We start from the raw sequence: 23,195 nt of genomic DNA, 5'->3' as shown, positions 1-23,195 counted from the left end.
ATCTTCAGCCTGTTTGTTTCCTAAATTCTTCATTGTTGGTTACCATATCCTATCAATTTGGGTGTCTCCTCAGTGTCCCTGGTATTTGCCCCTTCCTTAGGATCCTGGATTCCATTCTTTGTCTAATGTGTTTCTCTGTTTCCACCTGGACCCATCCAGGCAATGCTCAGCTATCCTATTGCCAGAAGAGATTTCTAAAACCCAAGTCATACTTTGCCATTGCTCATTGTTAAAACAATTCAGTAGATCCCCACTGTATTCAAAAGAAGAACTGGGCACCTTAGAATGGCAAACCAAGACTGCATTATCTGACTACCACTAGTATTACAGACTTTCTTTTACTATCTCCCTCTTTTCCTCCCCACCAGTTAGAGAGGAGGAGGGCTGGGAACTCTGGAGTCAAGGTGTTCAGATCCAGACTCTGCCATTCACTAGCTGTGTTCATTGTTCACTATGTTCTCTGGGCTTCTGCTTCCCTTTCTGCAAAATGGGAGAAATGATGGTTCCTCTTTCATATAGTTTTTGGAAAAATTCAGCTACTTAATATATGGTAAAGGCTTCCAACAGGGCCTGGCCCATAGTAAGTAATTATGATTATTAGTTCACTTGAAGCTCATCAAAGAGGTTATCATTGATTGCATTTCTTGCTTTTGTATATGCTGATTCCTGTGCCTATGATCATCATCTTTAGCAGTGATCTTACTCATTTTCTGAGCTTCCGTTTAGTTGTCAACCCCTTTGGGAATGCTTTTCCTTCCATACACTGCTCTAGAAGGTTTTTTGTGTGTTTTGTTTTGTTTTTGACAGTCGTGGGGCTTGAACTCTGGGTCTGGGTGCTGTCCATGAGCTCTTCAGCTCAAGGCTAGCGCTCTACCACTTGAGCCACAGTGCTACTTCTGGTTTTCTGGTGGTTAATTGGAGATCAGAGTCTCAACTGACTTTCCTGCCTGGGCTGGCTTCAAACTGCAATCCTCAGATCTCAGCCTCCTGAGTAGCCAGGATTATAGGTGTGAGCCTCTAGAAGTTCGAGATACATTTTTTAAAATTCATTTCATGATAAAATGAAAAAGAAAAAAATGTAACATGTAGTGATAATCTGAATATTGAAGAGTCCACCCATATCACATGCATTAATTTAATTTAGTAATACTGTCTTCAATCATATACACTTAATTAAGCCATGCTTATAATTTTTCCAGGAACAAGGTGAAACCATTCAATGTAATTTGAGGAGAAGGAATTGTGTGCTTTACTGAAATCATAAGAATTGATTTATAAATCACTATTGGAATTTTGATCCATTCCACATCTTAACTGTTCTTCTAGTCCTTCCTTTTTGGGTAATTTATGTGCAGTTCAGGAGGTCACCCTGGCTGTGGCAGATTCAGTATTTCTTTTTTGATGTAACATGACATTTAGTATTTGTTTTTATTTCCTTCTAGGGCCTGAATTCCCTTCAAAGATTCCTACAGAGTGTTCGTCATATGAAGGATGGTGCTATTTGATTTCACTCCTACTTCTCATTGACAGTACACACTAGGAATCGTGAGAAATAACTGTCACTCTCTGAGGGTGGAAGCTGCCATGATTTACAAAGACAAGAAGTAATTTTCATGTAATCACAAGATGACTCAGGTTAGTAGCTTTCAGCTATTTCTGCAATCTAAATACACGAAGAGTTTTTGGCAATATGATCTACTAAACCTAATTAGTCCCAATTCCTAAAATTTGTCATTTATGACAGTGTAATATAAAGTTGGAATTTGTTTTCTTTGCACCAGGTAGATAAATTATTTGCAAATCATTGCACAAGATAAGTAAAAAACATACAATTGCATTTAGTATTTTAAGATGCTTTTCTAAGGTATAAACTCATTTTTAAACAATGGTTTTTCAGAATAATGTGTAGATAAGTTTGAAGTGCCAGGTTCTAAGAAGCACAAAGCTAGCTAGTCTTTAAAATTGGTGTATTATAATTGTATAAATAATGAGCTTTCATTATGACATTTTGATATGTGATGTAACAATACTTTAAACATATTCATCCTTCCCATCTTCTCTTGTTTCCACAAAGGCTACTTTACAATTTAGTCTTACAATAAAGTCTTATAATAATCAACTTTTATTTTCACCTTGGAATTACAGATTGGGCATATCTTTGAAATAGAGTTTTATACAATATCTTTTTAAAAATATTGTGTCTTTTGTTACATTTACAAAAGAAGAGCAATTTATAATATGTGTGCCCTATTGTATAAAAATGTGACATTTATTGCCTAGGGTATGTCTATAAAATAGGCCTCTACTAGGAAAGGAGAGCATAAACATAAGACATAGCCAGGGGAACTCAGTCATAGCCTTGCATTTCTCTGAGTGCCAACTGGTTTCATAGCAGTGTTCACAATTTATGACTGAAGAGTTGAGGACCAGCTTGTCTAGTAAAATACTGCTGTCTTCAAGAAGGAGTTAAAGAAATAGCCCATTGATACTTTTGCTTACTCAGTTAATCACTGAATAATGCTCAGTCTTCAGCAGTATAATATATATCACATGTGCATATGGATCACATAGATAGGTAGATAGAGAGAGAGAGAGAGAGAGAGAGAGAGATACACAGACAGATTCAAATATCAAATTTCACTACCTATTCTCCCAGGGCTTATACTCTAGTTGAGAGTATATACAGAAGTGGAAGTGCACAATGATATTCGGAGAAATGACCTAAGAGTGCTGGAGATGAGCAATTTTCAATGTATAGAAGCACTGGGAACAGTTATTTCTATCTATAGTTATTCATGAAGCCTTTTTGGAGGAGGACAATGCAGTACTAACCTGTGAAGGCCACATAGATTTTGCTAGAGGACAATAAGAGGACATTGCAGATGACAAAGAACAGATTGCTGCCTTTGCCAAAGAACTAAGGAACTTTGTCCAATATCCACAGGAAAGAAATGAGTAAACATGTTATTCTATTTTCTGTTGCTCTACAAAATACCTGGGGCCAGAGACTGGCACTGGTGGCTCATACCTGAAATCCTAGCTACTTAGGAAGCTAAGATATGAGGATCACAATCTAAAACCAGACCAATAGACAAATTGAAGAGACTCTTTTTTTTTTTTCTGTCGGTCATGGGGCTTGAACTCTGGGCCTGGGCACTTTCCCTGCTCTCTTCAGCTCAAGGAGAGTGTTCTACTGCTTGAGCCACAGCACCACTTCCGGTTTTCTAGTGGTTTACTGAAGATAAGAGTCTCACGGAGTTTCCTGTCCGGGCTGGCTTTGAACCGTGATCCACAGATCTTAGCCTCCCGAGTAGCTAGGATTACAGGTGTGAGCCACTGACGTCTGGCAAAGAGACTCAATCTCTCCAGTTAATCACCAAAAAGCCAGAAGCGAGGAATAGCTTTGAGTGAAAAAGCAAGCAAGAATTCAAGGCCCTGAGTTCAAGTCCTAGTACACACACACACACACACACACACACACACTCTCTCTCTCTCTTCCTCCCTCCTCTCTCTCTCTCTCTCTCTCTCTGTCTTTCTCTTCCATGTGATCCTGGTGTTGGTAATTAACAATTGTAATCCTAGCTACTCAAAAGGCTAAGATTCAAGGATCATGGTTCAAAACTAGCCTGGGGAAGGAAAGTCCCTGTTAATCTCCAATTAACCACTCAAAAACCAAAAGCAAAGCTGTGGCTTTAAGTAGTAGAGCACTAGCCTTGAGTAAAAAGAGCTCAGTGGGGGATGAGAAGGTGACTCCATGGTAGAATGCTTGCCTTGCATGTATGAGGCCCTAGGTCTAATTCCTTAGTACCACATAAGCAGAAAAAGCTGGAAATGGTACTGTAGCTCAAGTGGTAGAGCACTTGCCTTGAACTGAAGAGCTGAGGGACATTGCTCAGGCCCAGAGTTCAGGTCCCATGACTGACAAAAAGAGAGAGAGAGAGAGAGAGAGAGCTGAGGGACAGTGCCCAGGCCCTGAGTTCAAGCCCCATGACTGATTAAAAAACAAAACAAAACAAAAAGTACCAGAGGCTAGAAGTGTATAAGGAAGAATTTATTTAGGTCGTATTTTTGGATTGAGTAGCTCTATTAGTTTGACCCCTGCTGACAGCCTGCCTGGATGAATCACCACATAGCAAACAGCCTATGACAGGAGCCTGCACATGAGGGGAAGACAGTCACAGTCACATGGGAAGGCAGGAAGCCGGAGGAATAGAAGGGTCATGCTTATTCTTTTTATAACAACTCTTGCAAGAACTAACTCATTTATTCCTCTCAAGGGTGATGTCCGTGAACTAACTACCAAGCAAGGTACATAAAGTTCCTGCCTCACCACTTCAATGTTGCTCACCACACTGAGACCAAATTTCCAGCCTATGAGCCTTGGGTGGCACACTCCAACCACATCCACACCAGAGCAGAGAGTTCTTTGAGTGTCTCTGAGATTATTACAGTTATGGAGACCACAGTGTATAAAGCTGGAAAAGTCAAGCTGACCTTTGGAAGAATCTAAGACCTTTGAAGAACCTAAATTTATCCTTTAGGCAGCAGAAGACCTGCTAAAACTTTCCAACAGGGAGTATATTTAACAGTATATTTTTAAAGTATATATTAAAAGTATATTTATGCACTAGCAAGAACTAGAGGTTCTTGGCTGTTGTTAATGGATTTATGGAGGGAAAATGACAAATTATCATCAGCAAACCAGGAATGAAATGAAGGCTATATTATTTCTGGGGGACAGAGGGTACCCTTGGGGACAAATCAAAGCCTTCTTGGAGTTCCTTATATCTCTGTGGATCAAATGCAGTGTCTCCTCACCTTGATGACACAGTAGCAAAACTTCCCCTGGGAGCTTTTATAGCTCCTCTGAATATCTTTACTCCTCACACATGTATGTGAGTATGTGTGTACTTCACAACAATCATTAGGGCATTATAGACCTGGAAAAAGACCTCATTTTTCATTTTATTTAATTTGTAGGCACGCCATACATTCAAAGTTGCCTGTAAAATTGTAACTGTTGAATGTCTGAATGGTCACAATGTACACCTTTCCTTCCTTCCTTCCTTCCTTCCTTCCTTCCTTCCTTCCTTCCTTCCTTCTTTCCTTCCTTCCTTCCTTTCTTTCTTTCTTTCCTTCTTTTTTCTTTTTGTTAGACCTGGGGCTTGAACTCAAGGCTTGAGCACTGTCCTTGAGCTTCTTTTTTTGCTCAAGGCTAGCACTCTATTGCTTGGGCCACAGTACCACTTTTGGCTTTTTCTGTTTATGTGGTACTAAGGAATCAAACCCAGGGCTTCATGTATGCTAGGCAAGCACTCTACCACTAAGCCACCTTCCCAGCCTGTACACCCACCTTTCTGTCTTTGACCAGAAGTGTTGCATTAGGAAAAATTGCTCAGGGTGAAGACAGATGGGGACAGGAGGAAGGTCTGGGGTGATGAATATGTTCATTGTTTTTATGGAATTGGTGATTTCCTGGGTGTCTACATATGTCCAAACATCTGCACTTCAATTATGAGTAGGTTGTAACATGTTGATCATAATTACACTAAACTGTTGAAAATAGAATTCAAAAAGAACTATTGCTCAATGAGATGGAGTTTGTTGTTCGATTATTCATTTATTGTTCTGTGTCTAAAAGGTTGTTTACAAGTATCCTAGCTGCTCATTTTTCTCTCCTTTTCTCTCTCACCCCTGCTGGCTTTGCCTGGTCGCATTCTGTGTACCTGGACTCAGGTCCTTTCCATCTGGTAGGCATGATGCTGCCAACAGTTGGCCTTTACCTCTTTCCAGCTCTGTGTTGCCGTGTCTTGTTTATCACACTGAGATGTCTCAGAGGACTCTGCTGAGCTCAGCTTCCATCACCTGCCCATCCTTGACAGATGACTGTCCAGCAATGAGCGATACCATGCATGAACAGCGAGCTTGACTCACATGCCCATTTGGGGAACCTAAGATGTAAATGTTCACTGGGGGCGGGGGAATGGTGAGCCTTGAACTGAGTTGTACAAATTAAAACAATATATACATTATCTACTTAGAGCTCTATATGCCTAGATCAACAATTTTCATTGTAAATTCAATCATGTTGCCTGCCCCATGCCCACCAACTTAAAGCCACCTTCCCCTGGCACTTAGTATAAAATCCAGACTAGCTTTTCTGATTTTTAATGCATACCTGACATGACTTCTCTCTCTCTTTCGTGTTCCCTATCTCCCTCTCCCTCTCTCCCCCCTCCTACCTTACACATTATTTTTCCTTCTCCCATGACTCACTAGTAAGGCATGCCTGGGCTATCATTCCTCAAGCAAATTTATGCCTTAGTACATTTAAACTAGCTATTATCTCTCATTTTTCACATGCCTGGTTTTCTTTCTTTTTCTTTTTCTCTCTTTTTTCCATTCTTTTCTTTACGATGCTAATGGAGCTAAACCTTGCACTCTTGCTAAGACTTCTTTTTTGCATCTGGCACTCTACCACTTGAACCATGTCGCTTTTCTGATATTTGGATGGATAATTGGTGATGGAATCTCACAGACTTTTCTGCCTAGACTGACTTTGAACTGCAGTCCTCCTAGGTAGCTTGGATTAGGGATATGAGCCACCAATGCCTGGCTTCATGCTTGTGAGCAGAAAGCAAACAGATAATTTAATGTCGTGGGTCTCCCTTTCATGAGCACAGTCTCTCCTGAAAAATTAGTTGCTTTTTTCTCTGCTTAATTTTGTTTGTATTTACAATTGCTTTGGATTGGTAGCATTTAATTCTTACTTGTTTCAAGGTTACATCTTAAGTGTTATAGACTGCTTGACTAGTGGCAATAAAGGTAAAAATGCTGTATGTCTGCACTCTTGAGCACTAATTAATTGGAGTGTAAAATAATTGTTTCAAAATGTTCTTTTCTGAAAGAAGCAATTTGCCTGCATCTAGAAGGATGTGGTTTTGAGAAACAGAAAGAGTTCAAGTGAAGAATATGTTAAAGCTAAAAAAAATGCAACTGAGATTCAAGGTTAGAAAATGAAGTATATCATAACTAAGGCCAGTACTGTCAAATGAGTGGATTTCTTAGAGTTGACTGAGTCTGATGCTCTGTCTAATCCACACAGAGCAACAAGCACCTTTGTCTTTCCCACTTTCATGGTTTTATGGAACAACACAGTCTTTCATGCTTTTCTCCCCAATTGCTATTTTCATCTTGCAGAACTATTTTCTCTTGCTTCACCTATATGTGCATGGCCTAAAATGGGCTCCCAAGCACAAACTCCAAGTGACTGCACCCAGCTACCTGCAGTTATCTGTGCTTTAAGTCACTTGGTTGAGATGTTCAAGGTTATAAGGGCTAGCTGTGGACTGGTTCTTTGTTGCCCCAGTTTTCACCCTGGGTTCAGCCAGGGTTGCTGGCATGTAAGCAAGGGGCCCCAAAGCAGCTCCTTTCAGATAATCAGCAACGAGCAACTCTGTTATGTTTCCATCTTTCTAGTCATCTTGTACTTTTCATTTGCATCAACAGGATACTCAGAGAAAATACTCTTTTGTTTTGGAGAGTTTCTTGAGTAGAGATCATTAAAGTAAAAATTTCAAATATGTCTAATGTAGAATAGTATTTTCTGGGAAAGCAAATGGTATTAAAGAAAGAAAAGATTGTCATAGGCCCAATGACTTTTAGGAAAAACAAACTTAGAAAATTAGTTGGTGTTGGTGGCTCATACCTATAATTCTATCTACTCAGGAGTCTAAGATTTGAGGATCATGGTTCCAAGCTATCCCTGGCAGGAAAGTTCATGAGACTCTTATTTCCAATTAATTCCCCCCAAAACTGGAAGTAGAGCTGTGGCTCAAGTGGTAAAGTGCTAGCCTTGTGCAAATAGTTCAGGGAGAGTGCACAGGCCTTGAGTTCAAACCCCAGAATAGGAAAGAAGGAAGGAAGGAAGAAGAAAAGGAGCAGGAAGAAAGAAAAATGAAAAGAAGATGAAGGGAGAAAGGAAGAAAAGGAAAGGAAAGGAACAGGAAGGAAGGAGAAAATAGACAAACAAGAAGGGTGGTGAATGCCTATAATTCCACTTAGAGACTGGAAGATCAAGAGTCCTTGGATACTACAAGGCCAGCCTAATCTATACAATGACATCCTGTCTCAAAAACAAAGTCATATGAGACTTCTGTAGAATTTCTCAAAACAGTGATATGTTGTGTGCGTTTTAGATGTCAAGGGAGAAACACAATATGAGGCTTTGACTGCTGACCTTTTTTAAAAATCCAGAGTATTTTACAAGCCTATACTTTGATAGCAGCCTGGATAATTTCCCTCTCGCCTTGTGTCGCCATTTTGTTAGTAGTAGTTTTATAAGATTAATCTGGCTACCGAACACATAAGGAATTTGTTTCTATAGTACGCATGAAATGTTATAGGAATTTTTTTTAATTTTTTTCTCCAGTCATGGGGCCAGAACTCTGGGCCTGGGTACTGTCCCTCAGCTCAAGGTTAGCGTTCTACCGCTTGAGCCACAGCACCATTTGTGGCTTTTTCTGCTCATGTGATGCTGAGGAATCGAACCCAGTGCCTCATGCATGCAAGGCAAGCCCTCTACCACTGAGCCACCTTCCCAGCCCCTGTTGTAGGAAATTTAAACCTACAGAGTTTCAAAAATGTCATACTGCAAGTACAATAAAGTAAAAATGTATTTGTTGCAGGGTTCTCTGAATTATATTGCCTGACTGATTCCTTGGGAAGGATATTTAAACACTTCAGTCTACTGAGATTTTGGCTTAAAAGAAAAGCATGCAGTGTTTGACTGTTTAAAATGGACAGCTAACCATATGTCTGCTTTGTAAGTTCCAGTTGAGAGTATCGTATTAACTGTTTCAACTTAAGTAGAAATATGTCAGACTGTACCGATCAGATAGAACAGTTTTCTCCAAGGAGAGACATTTGGTAAGAATAATGGCTGTGCTTCCAAAATAAAGAATTGATCTTGTCTAGAAAGTTAAGACGATTTAGGGCTATTCTTAAACCATAATCTTTGCTGAAGATTAGCAGATAACAACTCTGTATTTGTAAGTCTTTTGGCAGTCAGTGGGCTAACAGTGAGGTTCTGTTGTGGACTTAAAAAAACACGTAAGAATAACACAAGCTGTAGGGCCAACTTTAAGAAGTCTGTGCCCCCTGCAGCCAGATCTGGTGCATTCTGTGACCTACTTGCCTTGGGTTGGTCTACCTTCCCCAGGATGGATCCTGAAGCTGCTAGGCTGGAGAAGCAGCATGTACATGATGTATATGAGAGCACAGCCCCGTATTTTAGTGATCTGCAGAGCAAAGCCTGGCCACGAGTCCGCCAGTTTCTCCAAGACCAGAAGCCAGGCAGCCTCGTCGCTGACATTGGTAAGCCAAGCTTTTGCCATAGGTGGCAAAAATGAAATGAAATATCCTCTTTCTACACCTCTCTCTCTCTCTCTCTCTAGCTCTCTTAACAAGAAGTCCGAAATTGTGTCCTTGGCATTTAGACTATTCACTTTATAGAAGAAATGTATAGCCTCAAATCACCTGGCCAAGAACATCCTCACACCTACATTCAGACAGTGAGGATCTCTTCTAGATTTTTGTGCACATCTTCCACCAAAGCTGATCTAACATTGATTAAGTCAGGATAGAAATGACCGTGACACTGATAGTTTTGTACCGGTGGGTCACTTTGAATGGTCCTCCTGCAATCTAAATGGAAGCCATAATTTGGGATTGTGGAAGAAGTCCTATATCCTCCTCTTACTAATCCCATGGGTTCCATCCCTTATATACAGACATTGCACTATTAGAACCTTAACATAATTAGATAAAAATTTTATAATAATTCATTCGTCTAGAGGACTTTAGCTCAGTAGATCTAAGACTCAGATTTAGGGGAAATTTGGATTGCCTTTCAGGCATGCCTACCCTAAAACTGCTTTGCATCAAATTATATTTTGACCGTGCCCATAAGAATCAAAAGTCTGTAGGTGAAAACTAACCTAGTGTGACATCACTCTTAATACTGGTGTGTTTGTGGGGGGGAGAAGAAGGGGAAGAAGAGAAAGATAGAAAGAGAAAGGTCAAGAGAAGTCCAGAGTTTTAATTTGTTCGGAATGGTATGAACAGGGAGGAAGTTTGGAGTGATATATGTCACATTGAAATTAGGAGTCTGAGAAATATCTTTATCATGCCAGATTCTAAAAATAAGCTTGGCTTTAGGCTTTGGAGGTGTGGTTTAGTGGGGAAGCACATACTTCAGAGGAGCTATCAGTTTGGTCCCTATCACCACAAAATTAGGAGGGGGCAGCAGCTGACTTTAAGAAGATGCAGTGAACTCTTTCTCCTCATAACCTATCTAAGGCAGCAGTATCTTAAACTAGTAAAGAGAAAAAGAACTCAACACATAGCTAGGGGACAAAAGCACATAGAATAACAGAGCTAGTTTTTGTCACATCTTACACAGAAAGAACTTCCAAATGAAGCAAAGATTGAATTGTAAGAACATGACATTAGTGAAGGACTATGTGAAAATTTGGTTATTTCTAAAACATTCTTAAGAGCAAGGGTCTCTTTATTTAGTGCACAAACCCACACAGAGACTCCTAAGAGAATCTAGAACTTATTGTCATCACTCATTGTACCTGTGATTTATAGAATGGTTGTAAACATTGAATTAACAATATATGAGGTAATTATCCTAATGAGAATTATAGGACAGGTTTCTGTGTTTGGTCATATGTCTTTGTCAACCTATAAATATGTAACCTATTTCATTGTGCTTCTGTTTAAAGACATCTTATTTGCTATGTATTGTTGCCTATTAATGTTAAACTCATAGCCAACACACTGTAACTCACGCTAGCTCATCATTCATGTATTTTGTCCTTAGCATTGCCTTTAGTTCAGGTGCTAAAATGCTTAAGGACCATTTTAAAAAGCAAAATCACCACTAAAAATGCAAACAAAAAAAAGAGGGATGGGGGGAGGCTGAGAAGGGATGGGAAGGGTAAACAAAGGAGGAGGCTACAATGCTTGATAAGAAATGTACTCACTATCTTGCCCATGTAATTGTAACTCCTCTGTACAGTATTTTCACAATAAAAAAAAAAAGAGGGATGGGAAGGTAGCCTAGTGGTAGAGTGCTTGCCTCACATGCATGAGGCCCTGGGTTTGATTCTTCAGCACCACAGAAACAGAAAAAAGCCAGAACTGGTGCTGTGGTTCAAGTGGTAGGGTACTAACCTTGAGCTGAAGAGTTGAGGAACCGCACCCAGGCCCAGAGTTCAGCACCCACGACCACCACCACCACCAACAACAACAACAAAAAAGAGTGACACCAAATATATTGTGAAAAAATACTTGTTTTTTTACAGTGTTGACTGATATTATAATCAACCTAGTTGAGAATAAAAACCTGTATTTTGGGATGCATATTGGGACTGAAATCCAGGAGACAGTACATTTAAGTAGCTTTGAGAATGTGTGCTCTGTTCCATAAAACAATGGCTATTTTGATAGCTTAACTACAGTGAGGGTGTTGACTACACTATTTGTTTGTCAGGATTATGGCTGATGTTTCAGGGCTTTGTAAGAAAAGAATTGGGCTCAGTCTCAATCTCTGGGCAGTTTAGAAAGGCAAAAGGGGAGGATATTTCCACAAACTGTTACAAAGGCTGATTAAGTCTCAGTTCCAGAAAACTGCAATTGACGCCACTCACCAAGTCATCATATATTTGGGTTGGTGCTCAGACAGTTCAGCTCAAAGTTCATCTGTTGGCCCATGCCTGTAATCCTAGCTACTCAGGAGGCTGAGATCAGAAAGCCCGTGAGACTCTTACAACTGGAAAGCCAGAAGTGGTGCTGTGGTTCAAGTGGTAGAGTGTTCGCCTTAAGCTGAAGAGCTCAGGGACAGCGCCCAGACCCAGAGTTCAAGCCCTGAGATTGACCAAAAAAAAAAGTTCATCTGTGATGAGCCTGACATCTGCCATAAGAAGGTCTCAACTCACTTCATTGCCCAGAAGCAAATGCTTCACTTTGATTATTTTTCTTGACATTCATGAGAGCTGAGAAAAGAATGCTACGTGCAGGCATCTCAGAATGAGATGCAAATACTGAGACTTGGGTTACTTCGACTTAGGGTTGATAGCAAATACATAATGAGGATAGACTGTATTGATAACTTTGGCTCAATAAAATGGAGAAAGTTCTGTAAAACGAAAACCTAGCTAAATATATAATGGTACTTAAAATCAAGATACCAGCAGCCTGTTAAAACATAAATACTATATGATTCACTTATATGTGAGATCTAAAAAGATTTGAACTCACAGAAGCAGAGATGTTGCTCCCAGGAATTGGGGCTCAATCTGAGACATGCAGTCCCAGTCAGTCTACTGGGAACTCCCCTCTTCCTGGAAAGAAATGGTGAATAGGTGAGCAGAAACTTCCAGTGATCCTAAATTCTTGGCCCATTTGTTGTCTTTTTTATTTTTATTTTTTAACCCTTAACAGTGCTGCAGATGACAGCCAGTAGCAGTACCTCAAACGCTCTGGTGTTAGCCCTGCAGAAACAAGTGCTACAACTCCCATGTCCTAGGTGTCAAGGGATCCATGGAGCTTGACAACAGCAAACACATTCCAGTTCCCACCACCACCAGCTCCATGGTCTCAGCTTCTGCTGCCAGTTCTGCTGCTTCTCCTGACACTGCCAGCACCTATCAGCTGCTGATGCCAGCTCCTCTGCTCCTCCTGTCTGGGTGCTCTTGCTGCTCCTGCCACCACTGCTGCCCATCCCGTGCCCCCCCCCTTGCATTACCAGCTCAATGAGGAAAATCAAAAGTAGACAAGAAAACCAGTAGGGAGAAGCCTTATTAGGCCTAATGTGGCAACACCAAAGAGATGTCTTTTGGCTGATCCTCAAAATAAGCAAAACAGCTTGTCTATACAGCCAGAAAGGTGGTATGATGAAGGTCTCTGCACCAATCAGGGTAGTTTATGCAAATGAAGAGTTGTGTTGCCACCAATCAGAGCACACTCCCTTACATAAGTCAATATATAAATATATAAATGAGGACTGTGTTTGCATCAGTCACTGGCCTTCTGCTGGGCCATCAGAGGAAATGCCTTCCCTATGACCTGGATTTAAGTGGTCTCAGTCTTCTAAACTTCACTGAGGCTTGTGCTGGCAACAAGAACAGTGTAAGCTGTTTGCTGGGGCGGCACCTTCAGCAGCCAGCTGAAGTTGTATTTCAGTAACAAGCTGGGGTTGTGTTTAGTGTCCTCAAGGTGTTCAAGCAGCCTTTACTAGAGTGAGGACAGTCCAGCCGCCTATCTGACAGTCCTTTGATCAAGGCCCTTAGGGCCTCTAGGAAGAATCTAACTAGGTGTCAATCAGGGAGTCAGATCTTCCCTCAGCTCCTATATCTTACTATATCCAAAGGGTGTAATAGGCTGAGTGCTGGTCTCACACCTGTTATCCTAGCTACTTAGAAGGCTGAGACTGAGGATCCTGACTGAAAGCCAGCCTAAGCAGGAAAGTCTGTGAGATTCTTTTCTCTAAATAACCACCAAAAAAGCTGGAAGAACTGCAGTGGCTCAAGAGGTAGAGCACTAGTCTTGCACCAGGAAGCTAAGGGACACCACCCAGGCCCTGAGTTCAAGTCCCAGTACTGAACAACAACAGTAACAACAACAAAATAATCAAAGACTGTAGTATAGATTTACCATTAATACTAGAAGCAACTCAACAGTATTTAAAAATAATCTAACAATGCTTGACTCCTGCCCAAGGCAGGATACTTTTTTAAAAATAAGATTAAAATTTAAAAATAAATGAAAAGGAAAAAAAGTCCAAAAGAATGGGTAGAGAAAAAGACACATTAGTAATATTGTAACTAGCCTATTTCCACTACCATGTGACAAAACCAATAAATAGAGACAGATTTATTAGAAAGGGAAGAAGCTTATTGGCAACATGCCAGCAAGTTGGAAAATGGGGACTTTTGTCCCAAAAACGGTCATCTCTCTAGGGGTTGCAGGCACCATATTTTATAAGGACTTTAGAGAAAGCATATGAGGTAGGAGGATGCTGGGGAAGTTTTAATATTCCAATGGTCTGCTTTTAACTGGGTGACATCTGTAGGCCACTGGATATTGGGCTAAAGAAAACTTGCTGATTAGAAACTGATCTTTTCGGTTCCTTTTCCGAGGAGTAGCTAACACTATAGGTAATTGAGGTACAAAAGGTGTTGTTTTCGGGCTGGGAAGGTGGCTCAGTGGAAGAGCGCTTGCCTTGAATGCCTGAGGCCCTGGGTTCGATTCCTCAGCGCCACATAAGCAAAAAGAAAAAAAAGCCGGAAGTGGTGCTGTGGCTCAAGTAGTAGAGCGCTAGCCTTGAGCTGAAGAGCTGAGGGACAGCGCCCAGGCCCAGAGTTCAGGCCTCACAACCGGACCCCCCCCCAATAAAAGGTGTTGTTTTCAAGGAGAACAGAGTAAGACAGTTAAAAAGGCTTCTTTCCAGTCTAGAACAAGAGGAAAAAGAGAAAAAACAGCTTTTCTCCCTAGAGGACATTTGTTGGAGAATAGTTGTTTTGCTTTTCTAAACTGGTCAGGTAAGTCCAGTATGAAACCTCCCTAAGGAAATGTTTCTAGGTGGCCTGCTTAGTTAAAATCACAGTTGTACTTTTCATTTGACTGCTTAGCAGTTTATAATGAATTATGGCTAACTACTAATAAAATATGCTAGTGAGTAAAAAATATCAAGAAGTAACCAGGTTCTAGTTACCCAGACAGGACTTCTCTAGGCAGTTTTACTAATTTAGTAAGGAAACTTACAGTTGTCTGAAATGCTATGAAACATATCAGCCATGCTCCAGTCACGCTTATTTGCTGAGGTATGTGATAATGGCTTTAGGATGGAAACCAAGCCTTATGAGGGACTAAGGGGACAGGAAAAGTAGCAGGAAAAAAAAAAGAACTACAGTGATTCAAAGAGGAAAAATGATGTCAACAGTGACCTGTACAATTACACCACCACCTTTACCTGAAATGGGATTGTCAATTTTAAATCCATTAGGTGTCTCAGGGAGGGCATTGGGTGCTTTGAAGCCTTTCTTTGGAATCAGTTTAGAAATTAGAAGAATGTACAGACCTAGAATGTTATTTGCTAAGATTCTCTATGCATCTGATCCCAGACAGAATGTTCAATTGTGCTGAAAACGTTATCTTTGTGTACATAATACAACAAATTAATTTCTCAATAACTAAGATTCCACTTTTTAAGGCTAAATCATTTGGTAGTGATCATTCCTTCAATGTGGAAATAAAATTAGAACACCCACTAGAGGGGGAGGGGAGGAAGGCAGAGAGCAAGCATCATGTCTGCAGATTAAAATATATTTCCTCATCTTTGTAGTCAAGAAATGTATATAAAATATATGATATATGTCTTTCCCCATAGAAACAGAGAATGCTCTTTCAAGAAAGGTTTTATCTTAGCAAAGCTCTCCTAATTTTGAAAATGCAGTTGTTGCCGGGCTCCGGTGGCTCACACCTGTAATCCTGACTGAGATCTGAGGATCCCGGTTCAAAGCCAACCCGGCAGAAAAGTCTTTGTGAGACTCTTATCTCCAATTAACCACCCCAAAACTGGAAGTGGCACTGTGGCTCAAGTGGTAGATTGCTTGCTTTGAGCTGAAGAGCTCAGGGACAGTGCTCAGGCCCAGAGTTCCAGCCCCATGACCAACCCCCACCCCCAAATGCAGCTGTTTCTACAGACTTTGGGGAGAACATTCATATTAGTGACTTGCACCATAAACTCTTCATCGTCTCAGCTGGCATTTCAGTTTTGTGTCTCATGATTCTGAAAAACACCTATTAAGAATGAGTTGCTAAAGACTGTCATATGTCTTTTAGAAGCAAACAATTACCTTTGGATATTGGTAGATATTTTTCTCAGAAAAATCTATAAGTTAGTCATGCCAGTAAATACAGATATCAGTGCTCATGATTTTTTTTAGTGCTAATGATTTTTAAACATTGTAGAAGTGAATCAGATCCCATATCTATTATAGAATATATGTATATATGCATATATATATTCTTTTGAGAGAGGTATCAACATGGTGCCAAGGCTAGTCTTAAATTCATGGGCTCAAGTGAACTTTCTGCTTCAGCCTCTAAGTAGTTGTGACTCCAGGAACATGCCATCACACATGGTATTATGATGATGATGATGATAGATAGATAGATAGATAGACAGACAGACAGACAGACAGAAAGACATAGATAGGGATGCTAGATGTTTCAAGATGGTTATTTATCAGGTTACGAAGTCTTTAGCACATTTTTAGTTATATCTATTGATTTAAATCTTTGAGTTGTACAAATCCTGAATAATTTGCTCTTTGCCACTGGACAACAATGTCAAAAATAGTCTTTTTTGTCAGTTATGAGGTTTGAAAAAAAAGTCTTTTTGTTAAGTTCTTCATTAGAACAGAGTCAGTAGATGTCATTTACAAGTTAGCACTCACAGTAGATAAGGTTAAAAGATGTGAGATTTTGTATTTTCATTCACATTCAAGTTTTTTTTAAAAACTTAAAAGGCATCAACTTTTAGGACAAACACAGATTTTATTGCACAAATTAGTTATAGTATTGGAATGTCATTGGCAGAAGTTTATCAGCAAGTGGTCAGAACCTTTGAAGATGTTAGGAGAGCAGCAGGCTTAACTCACAGTCATACACAAGGCAATACATCTGTGATAGCAAAGTGGTCACATGTCTGTGCCTAGTTCCAGGTCATTCTTTTCAGTGCACTAGCTAGTGTGTTTTAGTTGTGCAAGTATGTGAGGATTCACTATATAATCTCAGGCAGGAGTTGTAACTCAAATGGAAGGGTCCTGGTTCAAACCCCAGCAATGAAATAGAATATATCACATTCTTTCTTTTTCTTATTCTCTGTTCCCTTATATACAAAAATATATAGAATTTTCTGAAGGCTTTTCCTCTGCTTTTGTGAATACCTTCACAGTTGTATAGTGTCTTGGTTATTTAATATAAGACTTAGATTGATTGTTGTAAGACAAAACTATTTTCTGTCTTCCATTAAGAATAACATGTTCTAGATTCTGAAATGCTTGCTACTCAGGAGACTGAGATCTGCAGATCATAGTTCGAAGCCAGCCTGGGCAAAAAAGACTGAGACTCTTATCTCCAATGAACCACCAAAAAGTTGAAAAGGGAGCTGTGGCTCAAATAGTAGACTGATAGCCTTTAGCAAAAAAAGCTCAGGGGCAGTGCCCAGGCCCTGACTTCAAGCCCCAGGACTTGGCAAAAATAAAAATAATAAAGAATAACATGTTTTTCTCTTATAGGCTGTGGAACTGGAAAATATCTTAAAGTAAACAGCCAGGTACATATCCTGGGCTGTGACTACTGTAAGCCCTTGGTAGAGATTGCCCGGAATGGAGGAAGTGAAGTCATGGTATGTGACAACCTTAATCTCCCCTTTAGGGACCAGGGCTTCGATGCTGTCATCTCCATAGGAGGTAAGACAGTTAGTCACACATTCACACTTGAATACGAGAATAACTTACATGGTTCAAACCACTCTCCTAACTCAACATCCATTCTGTTGTAAACAGGTCTATGTGATTCGTTTTATCTAATGCTAGAAAAAGAAAATACTTCAGCTGTTTGAGTTACTTGACTAATCTCAAATGCTCTTTTGATGTAAATGATTGTTTAATTTATTTAAGCCTTCAAACTGTTATTGTATTCTTTTTGATGATTCATTCCTATTCTTTTTATTTATAAGGGGGGAAAACGGTGCTAGAGTAATCTTACTCACTGAAGATAGTGCTTGGTTAGACTAAATAAATCTGATCTTTCAACATGAAGGTTTTAGCTATTATATTAACTTTTCTAGGATACTATCGTACCCTACACTAACAGAGAATTCGAGAAGTAATGAACTTGTCACCTGGATCAGTGTGCCACTCACTGGCACTCAAGTTCCTGGAACACTTTGGATCACACCTAGTTTTAGAGTACAGTGTGGGTTTTTGGTTTTCTGTTTGTTTTTATGTATACTGTTCTTATACTCAAGGCCTGGGAACTGTTCCTGAGCTTTTGTGTTTAAGGCTAGTGTGCCATCACTTGGAGCCACAGCTCTATTTCTGACTTTGTAGTAATTATTTGGAGCTGTGAGTCTCATGGACTTTCCTGCCTGGCTGGCCTTGAACCACAATCCTCAGGTTTCAGTCTCCTGAGTGGCTAGGATTACAGGTATGAGCCACCAGTTCCACACAAGAGTGCTTTTTCTTATAATGCTATGCTGCCTTTTTTTTGGTCAGAGACTGTTCATGAGTATAGGAAATGTGTTCCTCATATTTCTCAAAAAAGTATGCCTGGAAAACACACATGTATCCCCCTAAAAACCCATGCACCCATGGCTTATTTTACCCAATATATGTATTCTGGATACCTATTATGTTAGTCTTATTTAAGTTAGGTAGGAAATTTGTATTTAAGGGAATCCTATGGTAAATACTTGAGCAGAAGAAAAACTTTTGCAAAGCAAATTACTTTAAGAAGCTACTCTGAGTATACAAAGCTTTACCAAAGCAAAGTTATCTTACATAAAACTATTATTCATATATAATGTGAATTGTTTTTTGTGAAATAGATGAGAGAACATTTTTTTCAATGAGATGGGAATTATATATTTGCTTTCTGAAGAGGTGCAGGCCTGGATGCCATAACCTTGAATTGGTTAGGACTGGCAAGAACTGGTGTTCATGGAAACCTGCCTTATGACATCTTAGTTCTGTGCACTTTAAACTAGGACATCTGTTTTCATTGTAAGCATGGTAAGAGGCATTCTTAATCTCTTCAGGCCGCTGTAACAAAAATCACAGACTGGGGGAATTGGGCAGTAGACATTTATTTCTCATGGTTCTAGAGGCTGGAAAGTCTAAGATTGAGTTTATCAAGAGGGTGAGATGCTTGAGAAGGCTTGCAGACATCTGCTACTTTCTCCCCTGTTGCTGTGTCTTTGTGCAGTAGAAAATCTGTTCCTGCCTCCTAAAATCATTACCCTCCTTGTTTGGGGATAAAGCTTGGGTCTATATTTTAGGGGCACTCAACCATAACAAAGAAGGGTTGTTGTTGAACTAGACAACATTACATAGTACTTTCAGTCTCCATTGAAAGATATTTGGATTTTCTTATCCCACCTAAAGAAGCTGAAATCTGGTAAAGTCAGAAAAGTATATAACTAGAGTCAGACCTGGGGTTGTGTGCTTATAGTCCTTAGATTTTAAAGAAAGGTAGGAATATAAGTCTAATGTGCAGGAAACAGGCAAGATGGTTGAGAGTTCAAGACTAGTTTGGACTGCATAACATTGTCTCTGTCTCAGATGAAGAAATGGGGGAAAGGAAGAAGGAGAGAAGGAGAAGGAAGAAGAGGAGGAGAAAGAGAACAAGGAGGAGGAGGAGAAAGAGAAGGAGAAGGAGAAGAAGGAGGAGGAGGAGGAGGAGAAAAAGAAAGATGTTGTTCTAGAGTGGTTTAAGAACAAGTTAATGACCCTCAAAGCACTTGATAATAGAACATCAGCATTGTGTTGGTTCTGTCTCAATTCTCACCTCATGCCTAATCTAGATCAGTGACCGATGCATGAATTCTATGAACGGGGGTTGCAATCTTCCTAGGAAGATGGAGTGATTGGTCAAAGATCACAAGGTTAATTCCTGATAAATCAGAGGTCAAATATGCCAGTGGTGGCTTGTTCTTCAATCCCTGCTTACCTTCCTGTCTCTAGCTTTCCCTCTCTGCTGCATAATAAAGATAGCATGGTTTGTACAATGTTGATAGGAATGCAAACCTAATATATAGTAATGTAAAGCGTTCCTGTTGAATTCTCTTCTTCACTTGTTCTGAAACAGCCAGATTTGCTCAGTTTTGCTTGGGACCAGTTTCTTCCCTGAAATATGTAGTAGCCTCTGTTTGGACAAACAATTTCATGTTTTCTCTTGACACAGTACTGGAATTAAACTTCTGGGAACTAATAGACTAGCCATTTCTATACACTGTTGGATTAATAATATATCCAACAAGGCAGGGGATGTAGATCAGTAGTAGAGCATTTGCTTAGCAGGCACAAGACCCTAGGTTTGATTCCCAGAGCAATAAATCAATAAAATTATATAAATATATATCATATAGTATTATATATGTTTAATTATATACATACCTAAAAACACACAACTAGGTAAAAGCAGTCTTACTTGAATCTCACTGCAACTTTATAGACATTTGAAGTAAAATGATGACCTATAAATATATTTTTTAATATACACAATTACAGCTGGGCACTGGTGGCTCAGATCTGTAATCCTCATTGTGCAAGGGCCTGAGATCTTAGAATCATGGTTCAAGAAAAGTCCTTGAGACTCTTATCCAATTAACCATAAAAAGAAAAGCCTGAAGTAAAACTCAAGTGGCAGAGCACTAGTCTTAAAAAAGATGAAGGACAGCACCTTCATCTTTAGTTCAAGTCCCAGGACCAGCATATACATGCGCGCGCACACACACACACACACACACACACACACACAAACCACAATTATATTAACACTTAAACAAATCATCATTTGAACTTCTGCAGACTCATTCTTTAATTATCTAATCAGAAAAAAAATTTTTAACATTACCTCTACTTCTATTTGCTTTATTAATACTAATGATTGGTGATGTTCATCTTTAGTTTCTATAAAAAGCACCAATTATGCCAGGCATTAATGGCTCAGGCTTACAATCCTAGCTTCTAGGTACTCAGGAGGCTGAGATCTGAGGATCTTGGTTTGAAGCCAGCCTGGGCAGAAAAGTCCTGTGAGACTCTTATCTCCAATTTGCCACTCAAAAACTGTAAGTAGAGCTGTAGCTCAAACTCACAGGGCACTAACCTTGAGCAAAAGAGCTTATAAACAGTATCCAGGCCCTGAGCTCAAGTCCTATAACTGCCCAAAAAACCCCACCAATTGGTGGGTTTTATATTAGCATAATTTTATATTAGCATAATTTAATTATACATAAGGGTTCCATTGTGATATTTACATATGTGTGCATAAACCGAATTCTTTCATAAAATCCTACTGGGGAACACATACTGACCTTAGTAGCCCTTTCAAGTTTTAGTGATTCATGCTTGTCTTCCTTTTGTTTAACAGGATTCACAGGAGTTTGGAATGGGGAAAGCCCTCACAGATTACTTATTCTAGGCTTCTTACTATAACCAAGAAACTTAAAATTTATACAACTTAAATAATTTATCCAGGAACAGCTGTCTAATAAGTAAGGAAAATGAAGCCAAAAATCGTATTCTTTCCTAAAAGTTAACCTATGTTGTTCCTCCCACCTGCCTGGCAGTATAGAAGGAGGTTTTGCTCTGTCAAAATTTCATCATTGTTGGGCTGGGAAAGTAGTTCAGTGGTAGAGTGCTAACTTGGCATGAGGCCCTAGGATCAATTCCTTAGCACCACACAAGCAGAAAAGGCTAGAAGTGGTGCTGTGGTTCAAATGGTAGAGTGCTAACCTTGAGCTGAAGAGCTGAGGTATAGCACCCAGGCCCAGAGTTCAGGCCCCACAATGGACAAAAAAATAAATAAATAAATAAAATAAAATTCATCATTGATCCATGAAACACTAGTATATAAATGTGTGTGTTTCTGTGTGTGTATACACATTGAGATCTAGTTTCTTTCTTTCTTTTTTTTTTTGCAGTCATACATCATTTTTCCACAAAACAAAGAAGAATCAGAGCAATCAAAGAAATGGCCAGGGTCTTAGTCCCAGGAGGTCAGCTGATGATTTATGTCTGGGCAATGGAACAAAAGAATCGCCACTTTGAAAAGCAAGACGTGCTTGTTCCATGGAATAGGGCCTTCTGTTCCCGGCTCTTCTCAGAATCCAGACCGTCTGGGAAAAATCAGCAGTGTGGACATCCAGAAAGCAGCCAGGCCTGCCATCCTGAGGGTACATGTTCTGTTTGTTTCAAGGAGCGCTGTGACTCCAAACGATCCCACAGCATGGACTATGGGTCTGTCATCTCCAGAGCCTGCTGTGGAAATACATCAAAGGAAGGGGAGCAGGAAAATGGCTTCTATAACACATTAGGAAAGTCTTTCCGTTCCTGGTTTTTCTCCAGGTCTTTGGATGAATCGACTCTGAGGAAGCAGGTTGAAAGAGGGAGACCATTGAGAACAGCAGATGGCTGGACCAGGAATACTATATCTATCCAGCCTTCTAGGCACTCAAGTTTAGATTTGGATCCCCGAGAGCCATTTCCAGCCAAAGGGCCAAACTTGGATGAGGAAGTGTTTGTGGAGAATTCTTCTCAAAAACTGGTGGCGTGGCCGAGAGCACCAAGCACTCCGATGCACTTCCAGGGAGACCATGGAGGAGAAAGTAAGCGAAATGGAGGGGGAGATTTTCTAACCAACACTTACAGTGAGAATTGTATGGATGCAGGGAACTTAGAAGGAAGTGTCCCTTCTGCCAGTCAAATATTGAAAAGGATTTCTGCAGTCAGCTCCACAGATTCCAACCCAGATGGCCCAGTACCCATTGATGAACAGCCTGACCTGTTGGATTCCAAGGCCTTTATGCGCTACTACCATGTGTTTCGAGAGGGTGAGCTTTCTGACCTGCTGCTGGAGAACGCAAGGGAGCTCAGTATTCTGAGCTCTGGGAATGATCATGGCAACTGGTGTATCATCGCAGAGAAAAAGGAAAGTTGTGATTAAATGGACCATTTCGGGCAACTTTTTCAAAAGATCAAGCATGATCTTCCCTGTAGCGTTGGTATGGTTACCTGAATTTTATAATATTTAAATCCCTGTATAGCACATAAAGCATTTAGTGCAAGATATTGTCAATACAAAGATCTGAAAAGGCAATAGAAAATACCCTTCAGTAATTTAAATTTTATTCCCAGCCCCAAGGATGAAACTCTTATAAGAATACATATATATATATATACATATATATAGTTTTTTCAGTATTATACTTTAACCCTTTAGGATTCTGCTGTTACTAGACCTTTCAAGTAATATTTTTATATAAAGTAAAAGGGGTAATGTTCTACATCTACATGCAAGATAACAAGGAAACATATCCTGATGCTCAGATGTATAAA

At 39.9% G+C, this 23,195-nt stretch overlaps 1 protein-coding gene across 1 annotated transcript; it reads left to right on the top strand.

Annotated features, from left to right (window-relative positions):
- Positions 1-1,548: 1,548 nt before the first annotated feature.
- Kiaa1456 (KIAA1456 ortholog) lies at positions 1,549-22,975 on the top strand. The gene is made up of 4 exons (XM_013023498.1): positions 1,549-1,635; positions 9,221-9,375; positions 17,373-17,546; positions 21,782-22,975. Exons 2-4 carry the CDS (start codon positions 9,222-9,224, stop codon positions 22,801-22,803), a joined length of 1,350 nt encoding a protein of 449 aa, XP_012878952.1. The 5' UTR covers positions 1,549-1,635; position 9,221; the 3' UTR covers positions 22,804-22,975.
- Positions 22,976-23,195: the final 220 nt, after the last annotated feature.

This window comes from Dipodomys ordii, unplaced genomic scaffold (genome assembly GCF_000151885.1).
Source record: "Dipodomys ordii isolate 6190 unplaced genomic scaffold, Dord_2.0 Scaffold4, whole genome shotgun sequence".
Taxonomy (NCBI): domain Eukaryota; kingdom Metazoa; phylum Chordata; class Mammalia; order Rodentia; family Heteromyidae; genus Dipodomys; species Dipodomys ordii.
The sequence above is the reverse complement of the archived record's forward strand: the minus strand, read 5'-3'. Positions and strand labels throughout refer to the sequence as shown.